General features: G+C 41.0%; 2 protein-coding genes across 2 annotated transcripts in view; both read left to right on the top strand.

The window, feature by feature from the left end:
* The window catches only part of LOC136446693 (transcriptional repressor NF-X1-like), a 125,625-nt gene that overhangs the window by 44,612 nt on the left and 57,947 nt on the right, over nt 1-23,066 (top strand). The window lies entirely within an intron of this gene.
* Nucleotides 465-22,885, top strand: LOC136446694 (uncharacterized). Its single transcript, XM_066445164.1, has 10 exons — nt 465-1,218; nt 7,140-7,368; nt 8,304-8,413; nt 9,502-9,767; nt 11,590-11,863; nt 12,474-12,671; nt 13,153-13,310; nt 17,351-17,472; nt 18,780-18,932; nt 20,611-22,885. Exons 1-10 carry the CDS (start codon nt 684-686, stop codon nt 20,999-21,001), a joined length of 2,436 nt encoding a protein of 811 aa, XP_066301261.1. The 5' UTR covers nt 465-683; the 3' UTR covers nt 21,002-22,885.

Below are 23,066 nucleotides of genomic sequence, written 5' to 3'. Positions count from 1 at the left end.
CGTGTTCTAATTCTGCGGAATTTACCGTTAAGCATTGTCGGCCATCCTGAATTTACCGTTAAGCGTTGTTGGCTGGCCTTGATTTACCATTAAGCGTTGCCAGGACCCCCCTCCCCATGCATCTACTTTGTGACGGTATGGGGAAACGATATGATTGAAAAAGGATGTGAATTTGTGTACAAATGTTTCAAGAAGAGAGAAGAGACTCTGTAGATTTAGATGGAAAATAGCACAATGTTCCTTTTCTTTTACTTCATGTTATCTAATGCATTTAGAGGGCATGCATATGCAATAAAGTTCATTGTCATTGTCATTGTCATTATAATCATTATGGTAATCTTATGTTTTCATCTCCCCAGACAACAAAAGTCATAACACTTGCCTGGCAAGGAATGATCATGCTTTTCACATGATCCTAAAACAGTAGTAGTGTTCATATTATAATCATTATGATAATCCCCTTCTGCTTGAATCTCCCCAGACAACAAAAGTCTGACTAATGTTATGTTAACTTGCTTTATGTGTACAAGAGACCTGCCTTTAATTAACGGCCCTAGGAGGTCAGACGGTTTAGTTCAGGTCAGCAGACAGCATCTGATCAGGTCATCATAAGTGTCTCCTGAAGCTGTTGCATTTGAAGGACTATTTTCCCTGGGTTACAGTGCCTTGGATTTGTCTCCATTATGGAGTCAGAAGACACAGGTCCCGAGAATGACTTTTCTTCAGAAGACGAAGGAGTTGATTGGGATGAAGTTGAAGAAGCTCGTACAAGAACGAACACTGTTTTCAGTTATTACGGGAGCAGAGATATGGAGAGCACCGAGTCAGAATCAGATCACCAGGGACTGCGTTTAGAGACCATGCCCCTTTTTGCAGGTGCCCAGATTACATTTGGAGAGAGCATGCTCATGATCATGGCTTGTGCTTTGAACTACCACTTCTCCAGCGATGCACTGACCAGCCTTCTAGTTTTGATCGGCCTTCATTGCCACAGGGATAGCCTTTTCACCACTTCCCGACATGCATTCAACAAGTTTTTCAGTCTCAAAAACTTGGAATTTCCGGTGAAGAAGTGGAAAGTCTGCATATGTCTACAAATCAATGACTCCAACAGCACCATCTGTACGAATGCGCTATGCGGGAAGGACATTTCTAAAGCTGACACACTTTACTTCCTGGAGATGCCCATTCTTGACCAGCTGCAGAATATGTGCAAACGTAAGTCCATAATAATGCTATGTATTCTCATGTATTTAGACCTTTTTTACAAGTACTGTATACTTTTACATGTTGCATGTGCGATATTTAAAGCATGTTCCTAAACGATTCCAAGACTCACAGGCTGATTTTGATAAGTAAGGGCCTGCATGGGGGTGGGAGGTGGTGTCCCTGGGACAATAAGAATAAGAATTCTAAGAAACAAAACTCAGTCCATACATTAGCGTTTTTGTATTTCCGTAAGGGACTGGTCGATATTTAGCGGGGGGGGAGGGGTGGTGCACCGGAGGGGAGGGCCATCGAGAAATTTTTTGGCCTGGGGGGAGGGCCATCGAAAAAAAATTTGAGCCGGGGGGAGGGCCATCGAAAAAAAACTGCATCAGGGGGGAGGGCCATCGAAAAAGTTTTTTCAAAATTCATTATAACGTTACATGTACCATCCAAAGTTCTGGTAATTTTGTATACGTAGCAATCTGCTATTGAGAACGCGCACGCATCCCTAAAAAACTCCCCATATTCTACGGCCTGCGTGCGGCCTGTCGGGATTTACGTTGAAACCGTCAGAGGGGCGTCCGGGCGTCAAATGACGACGAAATCTCACTTTGGACGTTTTTAAGCTATGCCCGGCTTGTCCGGAGTCGAAGCGCCACAATCGTCGCTGTCAGAGTCCCTTCGGTGCGAAATAGGAAGCCATATTCCTGGTAACGTTACTTACAAGTTACAGAAAACGTGGAACGCTACAATCGTCGCTGTCAGAAGTTCTCGGCGGTGCGAAATAGGAAGCGATATTCCTGGTATTCCCAAGCTTGTTTGCAGACATGTTTGCAGAAAAATCGCCGCCGAAACCGCTGTGCTGCGTCAGATTGTACTTACAGAAAACGTGGAACTACAGTCTAATAAAAACTTTGTAGCACAAGGAGATCCAACGCACGCGTTTTCCCACAAAGTTGCCGCTGATTGACAGTCGGCATCCTTTGATGCCGTCGGCGAGACGCCAGCAAGTCTACCAAAGTAACCAAAGGAAAGTCGGCGGTTTGTGGGCGGGGCCGCAAATATTCTGGGTGGGAAAATGACATAACCTCGATCTAGAAATTTGTCAGAAATACAGTTAAGAATCAATTCTATTCCCGCGCTGACAAAGAAAGGAATCTTTTACGTTAATAACTGCCTCTGTTTGGGTCAACTGCGGACTGTCGGCTTTCAAATAAGGAGATTTCCCCGGGAATCTGATACATTTACGGCTGTTCTAATAGTCCGGGACCCGCCCCGCAGATATATAATAATAATAATATCAGGTGTATTTGCAGCCAGTGCCACAGGCAGGTACCCAATGTGTAGGGTAATGAGGCTGTTTAACGTGTTCGAGGCACCTCCTCGAGCACGGGACCCCCGTTTTACGTCCCTCCCGGAAGACGATTTCGTGGAAAGCTTCGTGAGGCTACAGCAATCCGGACGTCCTTGGTTGGTCTCCCATCCAAGCACTGTCCGGACCGCGCGTTGCTTAACTTCCGAGATCGAGGGATCGGGTGTATCCAACGCGCCACGCGGCCGTAGCTATACTCGGCTATTGTTTACGTTTTCGCGCAATGCTGCCAGCGTCACACGAGTCGCAAAGGGATGTTCCCGGGTGGGTGGGGCGTCGAGACAAGATCGGAGCGGTAGGGCGGGGTGCTAATTAATAGTAATTGGCACCTCTCTTTGAGTTGATAGTTGGATGGCTTCCTGCGAAACAGCGGAGTCGCGTGCTTGGAACGTATTGTCCAGGGGCGGGGCGGGGCGCGGCACCACCAGTGCATCACGCCCCCAAGTGGGAAAACGAAGAACCGACGGTCCTAGTCCTACGGCCGCGAGGAAGATTCACTGGAACAAGAAGCACCTATCAAATATGATGTTGTTGTCCATCATTATGTTTTTTTTTTTCAATAACAGCAATACGGATTTTCGCGGTGCTAAGTATTTTGTTTATATCTTGAACTGGGAAGAACTCAGCCAAATGATGAAAGCCATGAAACGCCTGAAGGCTGACAGCATCACAAGGTATCAAAGCAAACACATCGTTACATAAAAAGTTGATATCTGTTCCAAAAATGAATACTACTACAAATCACTGAAATCACACCCAAACTTCTTCTAATCTTTCGATTCCATACAAACAAATATTGCAATGTCATGTGATCATGATCTCTCTCTTTTATGTTTGGATGCGGTGAACACACAGAGTACTGTGCAGCCATCTTGCCCAAAGTTGTGTCGCGATTTTGTTCAATTTGCTGTTGGAAAATCGATGCAAAGACCCCATCTTTGGAATTATAGCAGCACGACTATACGAGTATTAGCATACATAGGAAACAGGAATAGTACGTACAGGATGAAGAAAACACACTGGAAGCCGGAGCATGCGGCGTTTTCCGGTAGTCACAGTTTATTTCCTTGGCTCTTTAGGACTGTCTTGGCCAGCTGAATTTTGCCACCGGAGGATCATATCAATTTTCTAGCATCGACCCTACATCGAACTGGCCTTGATCAGATGTCATGTGGACTCTTGTGATGGTAACTTACCAGCCCTGCTTCTTTGACCCACGAATGGATCTAATCTATCGTCACTTGATTAACTAAAGTTTCATATTTGGTACTACGATGATTGTAGCGTTTATAATGTCTGTAACGGAATAAACTACAGTCTATTCGTGATTATTACTTATAAGTTCATCACGATTTGGTTAGCTTACCATGTTAGCAATTTTCATGGGTAAATCCTGGTATTAGTGGCATAAAAATAAACTCTTTGGTCGAGAACATACGAATGAATATGAAACGAAAGTTAAGGGACAAACATGATATGGTAGCCGGTTTCATCAAAGGTTTTATTTTCTGTGTCCATTCCGAAACTTGGTCGGTACTCACGTACCTGAAAACACAAATAAATGTAAAAGTAAAACAGCGTATGAGAAGTAAATAGCAACAAGTGACAACATAGCTACCGATTTCCTTCGTTTTGAAAGGCAAATCATCGGGTCGTGTTAGCACAACCGCCGATGATAGTACATCAAAGGCGCAAAACCACTGACAACCGCTCTCAACTGGATGATTTGCCTCTCAAATTGCGAGAAATTGCGTTTTTGAAGGCTTGAAAATCCAAAAATTCCCGGGAAAGCATGCCCTCCGGAGCCGCCCTAGATTGCCTTCGGGTTGGCGGGAACGCTGAGGCAAGGTAAGTCTTATTATGCATTGTTGCCAAAATGAAAAGTCGACTCTATGTATTTTGGGAGAGACGCGAATGATATGTTGCGTGTGCGTCAGGACAACCCCGAATACGTCCGCTGTCCCAGTCAAACATCACTACCGCTAACTTTTATTCAGTAACATGTTCATGTGAAAAGTCATGAAAAATGGGGGGGAGGGCCATCGAAAAATTTTTAGAGCCGGGGGGAGGGCCATTGAAAAAAAAAATGGGCGGGGGGGAGGGCCATTGAAAAAAAAATTGAGCCGGGGGGAGGGCCATCAAAAAATTTTTTTACCGGACCCACTTTGCACCACCCCTCCCCCCCCAATAAATATCGATCAGTCCCTAAGTCTGAAACATTACAAGACCGTCAAAAACATGTTGCGGGCAGGCGCGGCAACGCCATTTTGTTCAACATTTTCGACGCTGCACAAAGTCGCTATGCTTACTGTATGTTCTGCTATGAAAAGTGCTTATAACTTATTACCGATGAAACTAAATGTATAGCAGTTCATTACGTTTTGATGGACATAAGATATACGTTTTCAAATGCGTCAAGACAACTGAGGTGAAAAAAACTTCCTTATTCAGATATTCAGAACGTTACGGCAAAGTGACCGGCTGAGTTTTCTATTCACAATTTCCTATCTTTTAGACAATATGTTTGGCAACAGTTCAACATGTTTCATTCCTCAAATAGATCTTAAAAATACAAAAACGCTTATGTATGGACTGAGTTTGGTTTCTTAGAATTCTTATTCTACTTATCAGCCTGTCAGATCAGTAGAAATGTCATTCTTCGAGCCCAAAATACACTTATCATGCACTGAGTAATTGGTGCGGAGTTGTCCTGAATGGCTAGGGGCCGATTATCAGGAATCTTTCAGTGGACGAGGTGCACTGTGTGTCCATAATTCAGCAAACTGAGTGTGTTTTAGAGCGTGTGTGATCAATTATTAGTTTTTACAAAGTAACACAGTTTTCAACAAAAACTTGCTGGCCTACCGCCTATGATTGAACCTGATGACCTGATTTGAAACTTTGCTTGGAGGCATTTCCTGTTTCTAATGTCCTTGATCAAACCTAAAGTGCACCCTCTGAAAGGGGATACGATTCGGAAAGATATGAATAATTTTGGACTCTCAGGTGAGGATGGAGAAGACATGAATAAAGATGACAGTCAAGTAAATTTCCTGAAGTCTGTCAATAACAACAGCCGAGAGCAAACGTTGTACAAAAGGGAGTCTATCAACCCCTAACAACTCTAAAACCGCTGAAAGCTGACAATATTGGGCTGGCTGAATATATCAGGCTTTGTAATGATTAAGAGGGCTGAAACAAGCTGGTGTGCATTGTTCTATGTAGATGCCCGTGGCTGAAAACCAAGGTCATTAATTTATTCATGATTGATATGCTCAGGCCGAACAAAGGAGCATTTAGACCCCCTTCATACTAAAGTCGCCCTATTAGCATTAGGGCCAAATCGCCCGGAGTCGCATTCCTTCACACCAGGGGTCCAATGAGCGTGTGTTGTAAAATAGCGTCCAACAGCTTGATCAACAGCAGACACGTAATTCGATTGCTAAAACTCTTACTGTCGTGTTCAATAACCTTCTTGTACTTCATCTTGAGGTTTTTCACCTTTAATAGTGCGGCATTACTGCCATGTTTTCGCTTACCCCTTTTTGGCTTACTCAGGCAGCCGAAACTTCAGCCTAGCCTCTACCAGGCTAGGGAGGCAGCTGGAAAGAGTAGAAAATGGCCAAATAGACAGGAAAACATGAAAGAGGAGTTTAAGTCTGCTATAGGGGTGCAGTTTGCCGCTCTGAGGGCAGATTGGAACCTCTCTCCGTAGCCAACTCCCTTGGCATACTATTCACTCTATTTGGCCAATTTCTACTTTTTTTCCAGCCATCCCGAGGGGCCTGGTAGAGGCTAACTTCAGCCTACACGCTCTGGTTTCGGTGGGATCCCCTGAGTTTCTTCTGAATCCCTAAATCCCCAAAGATGGCCATCAGTACATGCAATTTCTTCATTCCATATGCCAAAATCGCCACCCGATTCTGCCATATTTCTGTCGCAGTCCGCATATATTCCAACAAGCCAGGAGGTAGACGAATATCGTATAGTGAGTGGAAAGACTGAATTTGCAGAGTAATGCACCCAATGCGCAGTAAGGCCGGGATGAGCGTTCATACTAACTAAGTCAGAATGCAGACAAATCAGGAGTTAACCACCTCCCGGAGTTAGTTTCGCTGCAATGCACATCGGGCGTTTTCAGATGCGATTTGGAGCGTCCATACTAAGCCACATCAATGCGTCTTCAGCAATTTCTGTGATTCGGGCGATTTAGTATGAACAGGGTCTTAAGCTTGAGTTTTCACACCCCACTCTGGAGGCATGGAAACAGGTTCAAAGTGACTGACTTTCTTATTATGTTCTGTCGCATAGTAAACATGTCAGATTCTATTAAATTATATTCAGACATTCAGACAAGAGGTGAACAAAAGACAATCTTCATTCAGCCCTTTTTAGTGAGGTAAAGCCTTATTCAGCCAGTTTTCCCTGCTTTCAGCACTTTGGGAGTTGGAAGTGATATATATGTGTATATATATATACCTTTGCCAAGTCACATATCACATTTGCACTGAAACAAGCAAGATTAATAAGATTGCTTACAATATCATTTCTCCACTAGGTAAGGGGTTCTGCAAAGTGATCCGCAGCAGGTTTGAAAGACAAAGAAAGGGGCAGAACACCATTGAAGACATCACTGATGGACATCAGTACAGGAAGATAGAAGATTTGAAAGATCCCAACAACATGTCTCTCCTCATGAACACAGATGGTGTAAGAGTATTCAAGTCAAGCAACTATGGCATCTGGCCTGTTTATTTCACGGTGAACGAACTCCCATACCGCCAACGGTAAGAGTCTAGGACATACGTATACATTGACAGTTGATTTTGAATTATCACAGTGCTTAGAAAGATGCAGAATATTTGGACATGCCTAAATGCTCCCAAAATTAAAGGTGTTTGACAATAGACCCCTTTCCAAATACCGGCGCCCCTTTGAATCTGGCGCGTTATTTGAGCACGGGAAAAGTAAACAAACGGTAAGAGGAGAGCGCGGGAAAGGCTAAACAATGGCGTCCCCAATAGGAAGCAGCGTCGAGTCATCTGAGTCGGCGGAGAGAAGTTCCCCTCTGTGAAATCCGTCGATATTCCGCAAAATAAACCCCCAAACCTACAAATGTATCCTTGAGGTCAAGGTCCTTTTGGGTACAAATTTGGCAGAATTTCGGCGGCTTTTTTGACGCGAATTTTATCCTGAGGACTTAAGGATCAGGAGTGAGGGCATATGCGCGTGTTTTCCAGTATGTCAGATGTAACGTTTCTTTAAATCATTTTGCGCGGAAATATTTTAGATATCTGTTGGCCGGATGGAATCCCAGAAAAACGTTAGAGAATATTGTCTTGAGAACTGAAGAACCCCAGGCCGATATTTTCACTTTTTTGTGGCGTTTCATCCTACGTTTGTAACTTTTCTTATGCTCAAATAATGCGCGCTCGCGCCAGATTTAAAATAACGCCAGTATTTGGAAAGGGGTCTTTTCACAAATGAGAGGATTTAAGGAGTTTCCTCTCTGAAGTGCCATCATTGTTTGCTATTTCGGATTGTTGGATGATTTGATACTAAACAATTCTCTGATAAGAGCTTGACCTTTATCAATAAAAGGCATTTGATAATTTAGTCAACTCCATGAGATTTTCAGATGATTTGACACACATAGATTGATAGATAGATATGTTACTAAATGATTGACTTTTCCTCTAATGGTTATCATTTTATTTTAAAGGACCAAGAGAGAGAACTGTATCTTCGCGGGCGTTTTCTTTGGTTTCATTAAGCCTCCAATGATCGCTTTCATGGAGCCGTTTGCCAAAGCCCTTGCAAGTCTACAGAGAGGTATGTAGCTTGCAATTGTTTATGGTAGATTAAAGCCATACTCAAGACCAGAGGAGAGTGTTCTGGTTCAGCTAATATTATTTTTCTGAATCAAAGCATATAACTTAATTCTTGGCAATTTGACCTTGAACATGGGCTAGGCAGCAGTTGCATTATACAGCATCAATATTCTGATAACCCACTAGTTACCCTTCATATAATTATAGCCAGCATACAAACATGTTATATCACAAACAACCATTGGACAAACTTCAACTTGGTGTTTCTTAAGAAACCTTGAGTTGAGCTTAAAAATTGCCTTTGCAATTTGTTTCTGGATACTGTTTGTCAACTTATAGCTTTAGTGTAGTGGCGGCGGCACAGGAGGTATGTTGGGGGGGGGGGGCATAGCCCCACCCCCCTCACCCCTGAAAATCAAGCGGAAACCCTTGTGTATCTTTTCACTATAGCTATTAGAGATTTTCTTAACTTAGCTTACTCTACCAGCACAATTTGCCTCTCAAACTGCAGGAAATAGCTTTTCAGAGGGTCAAAATTTCAAAATTTTCTCTGACGTATGGCATACTCCTGGACCGTCCTAGGGTTGTTGCGCCGTCGGGTATTTTTTGCGTTTCGGCGCGCATGCCGAAACGCAATGTCCTGGCTTTTACCTTCAAGGCAAGCATGCTTCAAGGAAGGAACCAGGGAAGCTTGGTTCAACACTGTGTCGCACACAATAAGACCTTATATGGCAATACGTTCTCAAATCCTTGTATAGCCGTTGCCTTATATGGCAAGAGAGCAGGAAAAGGCAGGCACGCCAGATTTGCATGTGACACAGGTATTGTAATTGAGCATTTATAGACAGACAGAGAGCCCGAGGGAATAAATTCAAGGGGACAAATCACTTCAAAAGCCTCCAAATGATGTCATCCAGAAGATTAACTTGCATACACCTTACTATGCTTGATTACAGCACTTGATGTGCATGGCCATAAACTTGGAGGTTCATGTTCATGTACTGAAGATTCTGATTTAACTTGAAAATGGTCACCACATTCTTGTATATCAGCTTGCTGTAACCATCTGAAAATATTTTCCCATGCCAGGTGTTGAGGTGCACCCACCAAATGAGGACAGTTACATTGCAAAAGTGTTCCTTATTGGGTGCACTGCCGACCTGCAGGCCAAAGCGCTGCTGATGAACATGAAACAGCACAATGGCAATTTTGGGTGTCCAAAGTGCGAGCAGAAAGGAGAACACAAGGCTTACAAACACCAATACAAGTACCAGAGTAACAATCCAAAGGGCCCAAGGCGGACTCACCAAGGGACCAAAGCACATGTTGCAGCTGCAATGGACTCCACCCAGGCTGTAAGACACTTGCATATTTTTGCGGAATTTTAGCTTTTATGCATAGCTATGCATTATTATAAGAATTGATTGTGCATAATTTGATAAGCAGACCTTTGTCATATTGGAGTTCTGAATCTGGCTAGTTTACGTAGGGAAATTGGGTCAGTATTCAATTTATTATTAGATAATCAATGCAAAAACTAAAGTAAACTAGTAGAAAGGCCGTCATTTGCCCCTGAGCAAATACAGCATGTTTCGCCCATACTGCTCCTCATGCAAGAAGTGGGCTGTCCAAAAATAACACCTGAGCAAATTGGAATATTAACTAGTATGTAGAAAAATGTAGTAATGCAACATTTGCGAGAGCAACATACTTTGCCGATCTCCCTCCCCATACATAAATTGTTCCAAAATCACCCGTGCAAAAAAAATCTCTCTATACATACAAGTTCTGCGAGACGCCAAGAGCCTTCGCCATAGTTTAGCAACTTCTTACTGCAAAGGCTCGTGTGTTTACCTGTAACACTGTGACCTAAGGTAACCTGAAAAGAACACATGTTCTTTGGCCAGCAGCAAATGGAACGCCTGGAACCTTAGATAGAACATGGATTCTTTGGCCAAGATGGAATGCGCAGAACCTTGAATAGAACATGGAACGGGGACAGCACTTTTGACCCGTTTTTGGTCTGAAAATGGGTCCAAAAGTCCCCAAAATGAAGCATTTTGAAGTGATGTAACGTTACACCAAAAAATGTGAGTTAAGTTCTGTAGGGACATGTTCAAGGCACCCTTGTACCGAATTTCAGGTCACTTGCTTGTAATACCAGGCCACAGGAGCCAGAGATATAAAAATTGCCTAAAAATGCCATACGAATGATTTTAAGGCCTGTTTCAAAAAGTTTAGAAAAAGATTTGGGGGTATTTGCCATCTTTACCTCCATGCCAAATTTCAGGTCGTTTGGCCCAAAAATGGCAGAGTTGAATCGATTAACTGAAATGACAGGAGGAGAAGAAGAACGTGAACAAGAACAATATGTTGAGCCCATACCTATGGGCTCAACATAAGAAAAATTTACTGAGTAAACTTAATGTATTAAAGGGGCATATTGTGACATGAACATAAAACAAAATTCTTTGTTTTTGATTATTTTTCTACATCATTAGTTGAATGTACCTTATTACACTGCACAGCAATATTCATCACGTACGGATGCGACTTTGTAGTGTCGTGCGAACGTCTTGAAAAAAATTATATACGCAATCCCCACCGCCGCTTGAATTGGCCGCCATCTTGTCCAACATTCCGACGAACCACCGAACACGCGATCGAACGCCCGACGCTCTAAAGTTTGGTCACTTGTGGTGATTTTCCTGTGATGCTCGAACTCCGACCATAACGGTCGATTCGGATTTTTCGTAGCGTTCTACGCTGGCTTATTTGCATATTGACTTGCGGGACGCAAGTTAATATGTTAATGAACCAGATTTCACACGTTTTTGCGTTTTTCGTCGTTTATTAATGATGGAAATGTAACAAAATAGCGGGAATATGTTGGAAATAAGTAACAAATAAGTTACAAATGTGAATCTTAGTGTAGATCTTTCAAATTTCTTACTATTTGTAATTTTTGCCCACCAGATTCTACAATATGCCCCTTTAAGTCCTTTTTTGTTGTAGAACGTGCTGTGAGATTATTGTATGTCATCAAAAATTACCATGACGTAAAACTTAGCAGTCTGGCTAAAATTCACATTATTACATGTTTGTGTAATTACCAGTTATTAGACATATGTAACACATTCTTCTGTTCAACATAATTTGCATTTTGTTTCCTTACAGGTGTTTGGAATAAAAGGTCCCTCATGGCTGACCACGGTACCACATTTCGACTTGATTGAAGGCATGGCAATTGATTACATGCATGGTGTCCTCCTAGGTGTCACTAAAAAACTTATCCATTTTTGGTTTGATGAAACCGCTAAGAACAAGGGGAAGCCGTGGTACTGTGGTCGCAGAAAGGCTGAGGTTGACAACATGCTTGAAAGCATTAAGCCACCTATGGAGGTGCACAGGAGGCCCAGGAGCATTTCCACTCACCTGCAGCACTGGAAAGGTACATTAGCTAGATTTGTGTAAGCCATCGCAGAATTGCATTGATTCTGTGACTTTATCTTCATGGAGACTAAATTTCTCAACTAAGTTGTAAATGAAGTTTTTGGAAAGGTTTAATCTAGATTTGCTTTTTGGTATTACAGTACTGTCTTGAGATTAGCTTTGTCCCCAGGCATTACACGCATGAAGCTGCACCATTTTTGTTACAATGAATTATGCAATAAGCTGCTTGTTGCGGGTGCTGTATATACCTGACTGTTATTGTGTTAACAAGTACAGTACCTCTATTCCCAGAAGTTTTAAAGCAAACAAGAACATTTCAAGATCTGCAGTATTATAATATGATTTGGTGTAGTCAAGTTCAACAAACTGTGAATTTAGTGTGAGTTCCCAGAGTTTGGATGACTGTTCTATTGTACGTGTACACCAAAGTTACCATATTGATTTTATTTGAGAACTATTTTTCTAATGTAAAAAGCGCATTTGTATTGGTATTGTCTCAGATGTAAGTCAGATGTAAAAAACTTTTGTTTCAGTTAGTCAGTCAATAAACAATAACAAACAGCAAGGAGCTTCAAAAATGATGAAGTTACCATTTTTTGTCTTTCCAGCATCAGAGTTTCGGGCCTGGCTACTGTATTATTCCCTACCAGTTATGGTGAACATCCTGCCAGAACGGTATTATGAGCATTACACTTTGCTCGTAATGGCCATCCACACCCTCCTGCAATCTTCCATTACTACCGAAGATCTGGACAGAGCCGAAGCACAACTTCTTCAGTTTGTGCGTGAGTTCCAAGATCTATATGGTAGGTAACATTATTAATCAAACAAATTCTTCACATGCACATGTATGACTGAGCATATTTTGTATCACTAGTCTTAACAGTTTCTTTTAAGTTATACTGCAACATGCTTTATACCATTGTAAGCCATTCTGTTTTGTGACCCATGGTTGGCATTACACTTGATCTACTGAATTCTGTGCAATATGACCGGATAAAATCAAGCCAAGGATCTTGCAATGATACCTTACTATCAATGTCATTGGCTGTACTAGTGCAAGGTCCTTCATTTTATAGCTACATTAGACAAATCATGAGCATGATCTGAATGTTATTGCACTACCAAACAGCACAAAGCATTGAAAGCCAAGTACACATGATGAAAGTCTGTTGTTACAGCACATAACTGAGTATTGAAATTGAGTTCTTTTCCGTCAAAAAACTTGACAAAGGTTAACCTGTTTGAGTATTGAGATTTGTATCTGTATGTTTTGTTTTCATGCAGGTGTAGATGAGGTCGTGTGCAACTTCCACTGCCTAGTCCACTATGTGGATAATGTGAGGGAGCTAGGGCCCCTGTGGGCTCATTCATGCTTTCACTTTGAGGACTTAAATGGGCAGCTCATGAAGCTAGTGCATGGCACCAATGGAATCGTTGAGCAGGTCAGTATCAAGAATAAGCCCTTGCAAATACTACTCAATACAATTTCCACACACACACAAACCTGGGTTTCAGGGTTCAACTATAGGTGAACACCAGGGGAACCAGTTCCAGGAAAGGAGGAACTAGTTCCCATAGTAGACAGAGCCTTTTTGCCCTGCCTGAGGCCTTCTGGTGTTTGTTTTAGATGAACTACATTCAATCTAGTTTCTTAACACCAGTTATGGCACAACATCCAGTATAGGTTCTGTATAGTTCCTCCTAATCAATCACTCTAGGCTGAGAGCCTGGCTGGATAGCAGGCCTCCATCCCTTATCTATGGGGCTAATTAGGTATGAAATATCAATTATCAATGCTCTGGAAGGACCCTGATATGTTTTCCCTAGGACAAAAGAGCTGAAGAATACACATGAACATGTACATTGTACTATGTAACAGTAAGGGGTGTTTCATGTTTCTTTGGAATAAAAAAAAGATTTTGGGGGCAAGAACAGTATTATTAGTTATTCAAGTTGCAATTGAGACATGGCCTTATGTCTCACCCTCCATGAAGGGGAAGTAGGAAGTCAGTCTGTCACTGCTTCAGCCACCCTGTCAGGCTAAATTAGTACATGTCTTATCACTAGTTTGTATTTCGTCCTTTGTATTTAGCTTACCACTCTGACAGGTCATTAATCATCACTGCACACAGCACAGACATCTGGAAAGTTCTGTGCATATATGTGGATCATGGTTCTTAACCACGACTCAGATTCAGGAAATGACTTCTCAGACTCTGGTGATAATTATCAGACTGGCCGGAGGTACAAGAGGTGTGATCACCATTTCAACAGTACAGGGCCAAAATGCATCTTAAGGGGGACCCAGGCCATCATCTTTTCCTCCCTCCCTGGTTCAAACACCAGTAAAACCAGCAGCGCACAACAAAACAATGACCAAAACCAAGCAAGAAAAACTTAAATTTCCTTTTTTTGGTGTGGATTTCTAAAACCATTGAAGCCTAGCTTACCAGTCTGTTCAGGTTATTAATTGTGACTGCAGTGGTGGACTTCTTGAAAATTCTCCAGTGTATGTGTTACTTAGAAATGAAACTTTGTCTGTTGAACCCTTGGCTATATGTATCTAAACAGTTTTCATGTACAGGCACAGATACAGCAGTTTAGGTACAGGTCCTGAGACCCAGACCTAATTATATAAACAAAACTGGTCGAATATCCGTAAATCATACATATACATGTAGCCAACTGTAATTTTTAGTGGTATTACTGATTTGTCATCTTTGAATGAGGAATTACTGGTCTTCATTTCCACATGAGGACCTACCTGCACATATGACTTGTCTGCCTTACAATCTAAAAGAAAAGAGAAATTAAAGATTTCTTCATTCTCAAGTGCAAGATTGTCAAAATCGTTATCTCTGACACAGGCAATTCTCATATGCAAATAGCCTCATCAGAGCTAGACCACTGGCTGGCTGACAACAATTAAAGACCAACCAGACTGAACCAGATGTATGAATTAAATCTTGTATCTGCTTAAATAAATGGCAGTTTGGTAATACAACTAAGGACGTTAAGCATGCATCCCAGGCTGTACCTTATCAAAAGGGAAATATCACAGAAAACTACATGTAATCCACATCAAAACAGAAAGTACCCCCTTGGTGGAGCTAGCAAATGTGAGACTTCAACCCCAATTGGCTAACTAGTGGAGTACCATGACAGACCATGTGACATACATGTCAGGTGGTCTGTCATGGTACTCCACTAGTTAGCCATATGGTCTCTCAAGTCACCATACAGGCTAGCCTTGCTGGCCCCTAACCTGTGTTCTAGTTCTGTCTTACCCATATAGACTAAGTGGCTGAAGGAGGAGTTCCCTTTCAATTGGAAACACAGTCTGATTATGACTTCAGTTATTATTATGATCATTATTATTGTAATTTACAATAATGATAATGCATCTGAAGATGGTCAGAGACAAGTGTGTAACTCATGGCAAGATGTATCTGTTCTTATCTATTGCTCCGACTATTTCATGCAAAGCAAGCATTTTCACTGCAATCTTCTGATGTAACGGCAAGGATGCCATCCCAAACCTGAGTCTATTACTAGTATTAGGATAATTCTTCATTCTGACTTGTTATGCTTGATTCCTGGAGCTGATTCCAACTAATTTACAATGCACCTACTAGTTAATGTGCAGATACTGTAAATGCAGAAATGTTTGCGGTGGTTTTATATTCACAGTTTTTGTGGTGAACTCTTTATCGTGAGCTTAAAACCACTGCAAAAGCTATAACATTGTGTGAATGTAGCGCTACTATAGCTTCAAATGTGAACTCAAAACAACCGTCAACACTCTATTTTCTGACCCTACACAGAATCAAATCCCTGCAAACATCTCTGCATTTACAGTATTACTCCCAGCTATTGGTGAAGAGGGTGATTCGAACAAAGCATTAGATACAGTACTGGTATGTGTGTCTGTGTTCCTTGAGCTTGCAGCCCCTGGGTACATACATGTAGTTCAATCCAGCTCAAATGGTCAGAGATGTTTTTGTTATTTTGTAGTCAGATGGGAGGGAACTCATTTTCCAGCCCCACCCCAGGCCTGTTGGCAGTACTGAAGGCTAGGCTTCCCAAGGGGCCATGGGTAATCTGGCCAAGGAGGTTAAAATAAGATGTTATTTCAACCTCCATGATCTGGCCAAGGACAAAACAAACATAGTTAATGACCCCAGAGAAATGTTTCTCCCCAATATATTGATATTGTCCCCACTGACTCAGACAAAACTCCCAATGCTTCTGATCTATTTGGCGAACTTTAAATGTAACTTATCCTCACCAAGGGCTACAAATACTAAATGCAAATGTTTGTCTACAGTATTTACATGTCCCCGTGGCGCAAGCGGTAACGCAATCTCGCTGCATCGCCAACTGGATCAAAATGACATTCAGTGGATCCTAGGGCCCCGCGTTCGATCCAACAGTCGACTCCAGGTTGATGTTATAAGGGATGCATTTGTCATTTCGGATGGTGACATAAAGCCGTCGGCCCTGTGTATGAGGCAGCTATGGGCGTGAGCCTCGAGCGTCAAACCACTGCACGTTATAGAACACAACACACTAATTGAGAACAGTAGGTGTGACCAAAAACGTGAGCCGTAAAAACGTGAGCCGTTGTGAAGCCGCATTGCACTACCACTAGTTACTTGAAAAAGCATCTTGCTTCACCTCAATTGAGGATGACTGCTTTACTTTTACTGTGGCTTGATATTCAAACATCTATTGTAAGGCAAAATTGTTACAGTTCTCTAACTCCCAGTATTTCTAAAAAAAAAAAATTATCTCCCAACATTTAGTGTGATATATGTCCAATCATCATTATCGGTCGGTCGCGCACCTCCAACATGAACATTAACAGTTAGTACATGTAAATTTATATTACAGTATTAATGATTAATGCAAAGTCATTAAACTGTTTGAGAATACATATACATAAATTATGTACATGTACCTGTAGGACAGAAGTTTTTTCTGAACAAGCCCCGAAATACCTACCTACTATAGAATGTAACAGCAAAAAGATTTGGAAAGTTGACTATTGAAAGGTGAGCAGTCCATGGCTGTGTGTTACTAGTATAAAGTATGAGATTGTATAGTACCAGAATCCGACTGATGGAGTCTTATCTATATGATAACAATTTGTAAGACTTAGTAGAGATTGTTATCATCAGCTATCACTGCACTATTATTGTGATATAATTAAACCTGAACTAATTCATACCTTTTCCATCATGACCAAACAGTGCTCTTGGGCAACAGGGCAGAGACAAAATTGGTGATCCACAATATAGTTATCCTCAACCATGTTGCCCGGTAGCCTGTCCCAAATACAGCTATTGGTACAATAGGATGGTGAGCTGGAAGGTCTTTCCTCCCAAATGGTATCATTTTCTCCAAGTTAAACACCACCGACCTGAATTATGTATGCATATGAAAACAAAGGTGTCCTTATACTACTATCTTTTGTCTACAGCTGATGAGAGCTGTCTCCATTATTCAGAAGTTTCCTCAAGTCACCAGAGAATGTTTTCAGGAGGGAAGTCCAGCTCGGGACTTCTTTCACAAGATATGGAAGCAGGGAGACCCAGGAGAGAAGTATGTACATATATGATGTATCAAAAAATCTGTTAAGGTCTCATTCATGAGTTTTTTCGCCCCATAGGCTTACACGTTATGAAACATGTTTTACATGGGCGTGTTCGTAATGAAAATGTGCCAATGTTTTTTAACAATTTGACGGCCACTTTGATATGGGGTCGTGCGAGGTCATTCAGAACTGCATCCGACTCACCTCGGCAGGCAGCTGCAAAGGTCACGCGCATTTAAACGCTGAATGGGAAAACTTCACAATCTCATTTGTACAATCTAAATGTTCACTTATCATACTGCCATACAGATAAATTTGTGCTCGCCGGCATTGGCGTCAACGTTTTTACATACAGTTTAAGATTTCACGGTGAAATACAGGGTTGCTACCTTGTATTCAGATACACAGGAGCACTAAAGGTGTCATAGAAAGTGACTGCATCCCATAGGAAAGCATGTTAAAATACAATAAACAAGGCGTCATAAAAGTACTAATCCAAATTTCAATCTCGAAAATTCTGCTGCTAAAAGTCATAATGGTCTGATAAATACGAATGGAAAAAAAAGGCACTTGACCAGCTCAAACTCCCAGAAAAGCCGAAAGAAGGGCAGAAACCTTACCTTTCACCCCAGTTGTCCTGTATACATCCGCTCAGGGCCATGGCAGAAGGACCCAACAACTTACAAATGTTCTTCTTCCACCAAGTTGACAAATTTTTGACCAAAATGGGAGAGCTTAGACCGGCTGTGCTGTCTAACGGCTCCACATTGTACCAGAGTTTTCAAAGAAAAAGAATGATTTTCAATGGATTACAAAATTATTCCTATTTTGAGCCTGCCACTAATAAATAGTATTGTAACTCCACTGTGGCGTCTGTCCTTGTCCTCCTTTTTAATGCCATGTGAGCATGTATTTACAATAGAGTCTGTGACTCTATAATAAAGAATTGTGCTCATCTACATGTAGTGCATTATCTAAAGAATGCAGATCAGAAAAAGCTCAATCATTGTCGAAAATTGTCCGTGGACAAATAGCACTGCAAAGTCAATATATTGTATTTATCCCACCACTTGCTTGATGTGATTTTTAAAAACTGCCGTCATATTCAAGAACACTGAGGGACACATGTAATTCATGTGAAAAAAAAGTAATGGAATTATTGTTTTAATGAGCTTGATCCCTGAAACTCAAGTATTAATCAATGTCGTTATATATTGCTCATTAGCACTAAAAAAGGTGCTGGATAGCACTATGTTAGCACAGTTGTTAGAATGCATTATGTACATAGTCAACTATATTGAACATTTGTCTACAGATCCAATTACCACAAGATAGCTGAAAGCTGCTTTGCGATTGGCTACCTGAAGAGAGACACGAAAGATGGTCGTGGTCTGCTGAAAAATGCCCACTATGATGCCATCATGCAAGCAACCAGACAACCGCTCGGAGATCTGTGCACATATGACAGGTTGGTACACTTTCAATTCTATACAGGTACATATGTAGTTTTACCCTGCTGCTTATCTATGTGTTACCATTTATAATACAGTACATATATTGCCATAGGAATATATTCACAAATATTCTTTATAGGGAACTAGCATATTTTTAATTTCCACAATGTATATTTCATTGATTTTTAGGATTTTTAGTCTTTATCAGTAATAGAAATGTTTTGTACCTAAAATTTGTGTTTAAGGAGAAAATCAAAGTAAGAACAGAATCTTACTATAATATACACGGCAGTAAAATCCCATGCTCAGAAACACCCAGGTCCAATTAAATAGACCGATCCTGTCGAACACCATATCGAACGAATAGAAGACCCATAGAACCCCCTGTTCTATTCAGAGCATCTCCGGCAAAAACAGCGTTGGCGGGGCAGAAATGGCACGTGTAAAGCAGGGTACGTATATCTGGGACAGATTTTCCACTGTATTGGTTGAATGCATGCTCAGAACAAAAACAAATTTAAAAAGAAAATAGATCGGGCACTCAAGGAGAGGAAGCTTGTACCACATGCTGACTACTACAAAGTCCGCTGGCGCAGAGTTTCGTCTCTTCCGTTACTGGTGTGTGAAACTGGTTAACTTGAAAGTGAACAGGGAAGTAAAAGGAGGCATTTTTATTCTTAGTTACTAAACACCATGCAGCTGTTATGCATGCAGTCAATACAGTGGGAACCCTGTCACAGATATATGAACCCTGTTTTACACGTGCATCGGCTGCTTGTCAGAAACTGGGCGCTGATGCCCACCGACAAGGGAAAGCTATGCGGCGCATACCGCTTTAACATTGACCGAAAACATTACGCTCTCACCGCAACAACATCTACCGGTTCTACCCCCTCCTTTAACAACTCTACACGGTGGATACAGACTTCAACAAAGAAGACATAGCATTCTTATTTGGCCCGCTCTGAAAGGGTTTAAGTGCCACAAAAGCTAAACCGTGGCATCATTTTCAACCTAGCCGCAGCGACCATGTTTGGTCCTTCAAACTCTGTTTTTGACGGAGAGGTGTTCGAAATCGAACAGGGGGCATGGCTTTGGGATTGGTCTATTTGAACGCTGTTCCAGGATGTGCTAAATATAGGCATAATTAGATCCAAAGCTATTTGTGAAGAGCTATAGTAGGTTTGGATTCCAGGTTATAAATAAAACCATTGCGAAAAGCTGTTCCATTGTTCGACTGTAGCGCTATATGTACTATGGTTTCAAACCCAAACTCAAAACCACTGCAAACACCCCATTTTCTCCCTACTACAAAATTAAATCCTTGCAAACATGTCTGCATGAGTGATAAAGTAGTCTACTAGTGTACATGACATAAATTAATGTTCCACCTGGGCTGTTTCACATCATGCAAGGATTTACAGTATTTCACAGGGTTTGATTTGGTTATCACACGGGCGTCCATAGAACAATTTGAACAAAACAATCAGAATTCGCTTTGTATTCGCCGAGTGGGCAACCGTTGTGAATTTGAACGCTGTATTTGGATGTTAGAACTCATGTTATTACAATTTTTGGTTCGAGGACACCAGATTTTCTCAACTTCTGCCAGTTTTTACATAAATGAAATAGAATGTTACAAGGAGGGCTGGTATCATTTCCTGACAGTTGTTTTCTATCTTCCCTTTACAGAATGATGATCCACGGGACAATGTATCACTCACGGGCATATACACGGGTATACAGGCACAATTCATACACTGTGTTGTTTGGTGAAGACAGGCATGTTGGTGAAATTCTATGTTTTGTTCAGCATGTTTCTACATCCTGCCCATTTGTTGATCCAAATCAGAGCGCACAAACAGCCCGCCATTATGCCATAGTCCATATTTTACCGGCCATTCTACCAAGTGAAGTGCACAATGACATCACCCTTCATTCTGTGCCACACATCAAGAAACATGAGACCTCTGATCGTTTTGTAGCTGTTGCTTTGGACAAGATCATCTCTAAGGTAGTGTCAATCTCCATTGGTAACTGCACATACACTGCAGAGTTGCCTAACAATGTGGAAAAGGAGTAAATTTGCAACTGTTCCGTACATCGTGAGTGACATCGAATGGGGCAATGGTAGGGTGTTTCGCCCTGAACCAAGAAGTCTTGGGTTCGAAATCCTGATATGCCCGATGTTGTGTCCTTGGGAAAGGCACTTTACACTACTTTCCTCACTCCACCCAGGTGTGAATGGGTACCTGACTTGTTTATTGTTTATTGTTTTGTTTATTGTTTCTTCGCATATGTACAATATAAAACAAAGAGAAATAGAGTAAAGAATACATGCAGGAGAGGCCAGAAGCCTATACGGCTTTTCGGGGGCCTCCCCTAAACTACTCAAATGGGATTTTTACAAAATTATATATCATCGAAACTAAGAAAAACTAACGAAAGAAGAAATTGGAATTTTAACATAAATCCTAATGAAACAAATGAAAAGAAGAGGAACTACAAAGTAAATTTTGAGTTTTAAATCTAATAAGTATTATAATGAATAACAATTTATAAAGAAATAGGTCAAAACTATACAAAAATAACAATCATATGAATTATTTTGTCATCAGATACCAAAGGAAAAGTGGAAAACAAGGAAAACAAACAAATCAGGAGAAAGTAATACTTGGATGTTCTATGATATCTATCTTTAAAAGTTTTTTGAAACTAGGTAAAGACGAGCAGGACTGTAGAATTTTGCTGAGATTGTTCCATACGGTGGGGCCTCTAAACATTATTGTATGTTGTTTTTGAGTAGTTTTTGTCATAATTGATCTTAAAAGATTATGTTGTCTCGTATAGTGGTGATGGATATCTGAGTTGAAATTTAAAAGACCTTTGTATTGTTCAGGTAGGGAAGAGCTATTATGGACAATTTTATGGACAAATAAGGCAATTTGAAATTTATTGATGTCAAATACAGTCATAACATTTGAATCACGAAACAGAGCTGCTGTGTGTGCTGTGAATGACGCATTGGCTGCTATTCGTACAAAGCGCTTTTGAAGGAGGTAAACAGGATTGATGGATGTTGTGTACGTACTACCCCAAATTATGTTGCAATAAGTTAGATAAGGGTAAATCAAACTGTAATAAAGAACCATAAATATGTTTCGTGACAGCAAAGATTTGACGTTTCTAATGATGCCTATGTTTTTGGAAATTTTTTTGCAAACAAAATCAATTTGGTTCTTCCATGAAAGTTTCTCGTCTATAATTACGCCTAAAAAACGGGTGAGACTTACTTGATTGATAGCATTGTCATTAATATAGATCCTAGCTTTTCTTTATCGTATTTCTTGTTCCTTCCTACAAAGATAATAAAATTAGTTTTTTTTTTACGTTAAGGGACAATTTATTTGCCTTGAACCATTGATTTATCTTATACAATTCATTATTCATAGATGTTACTAACGTGTCAAAATTTTTGTGGGACATAAATAAGTTTGTATCATCTGCAAATAACAGAGCAAATAATTTATTTGTACCAATACGACTTCGGTTGGGGGAGGTCGTATGGAGGTCACCTGCTGGCACCGAAGGGCAGCCACCAAGACCCAAGCGGCAGTTCCACAATGTGCAAATGAATATGTATCTGTGGAGCAAATAAATATGTATCTGTTTCGCTGTTGTGTATGATGTGATTGTAAACCCTGCAGCTACTAGTATTTAGCACTGGCTGCCATGATTGTACAGGTTATTTCTGACCAATAAACCATTATCATTGTTATTATAATTATTATTATGTGATCAACAATAGTTTACAGTTTTGTTTGTCTTCACTTTGTAATACTAGAATATGGCATTTTAGTTTGTCATGTTATATGCATGTTGTATCTTCTAGACCATGTGTAGTCATCTATGCATTTAGCCGTCTGGGCAGAAATATGCAATAAAGCTATTATTATGCTGTTTTTTATCCCACAAGGTTCTTTATTCATAAGTTTACAGCCAATGTTTCGGTGACTGTCTGTCACCATCCTCAGGGCTACTCTCCAAGCAGAGGTTGATGGGGCAGATCGTCACCGTTTTATGATATTCGCTAGCGAAAAAAAAAGGCATATGATAAAACGGTGACGATCTGCCCCATCAACCTCTGC

Source organism: Branchiostoma lanceolatum, chromosome 13 (genome assembly GCF_035083965.1).
Source record: "Branchiostoma lanceolatum isolate klBraLanc5 chromosome 13, klBraLanc5.hap2, whole genome shotgun sequence".
Lineage (NCBI taxonomy): Eukaryota > Metazoa > Chordata > Leptocardii > Amphioxiformes > Branchiostomatidae > Branchiostoma > Branchiostoma lanceolatum.
This window is presented reverse-complemented; position numbering and strand designations above follow the sequence as displayed.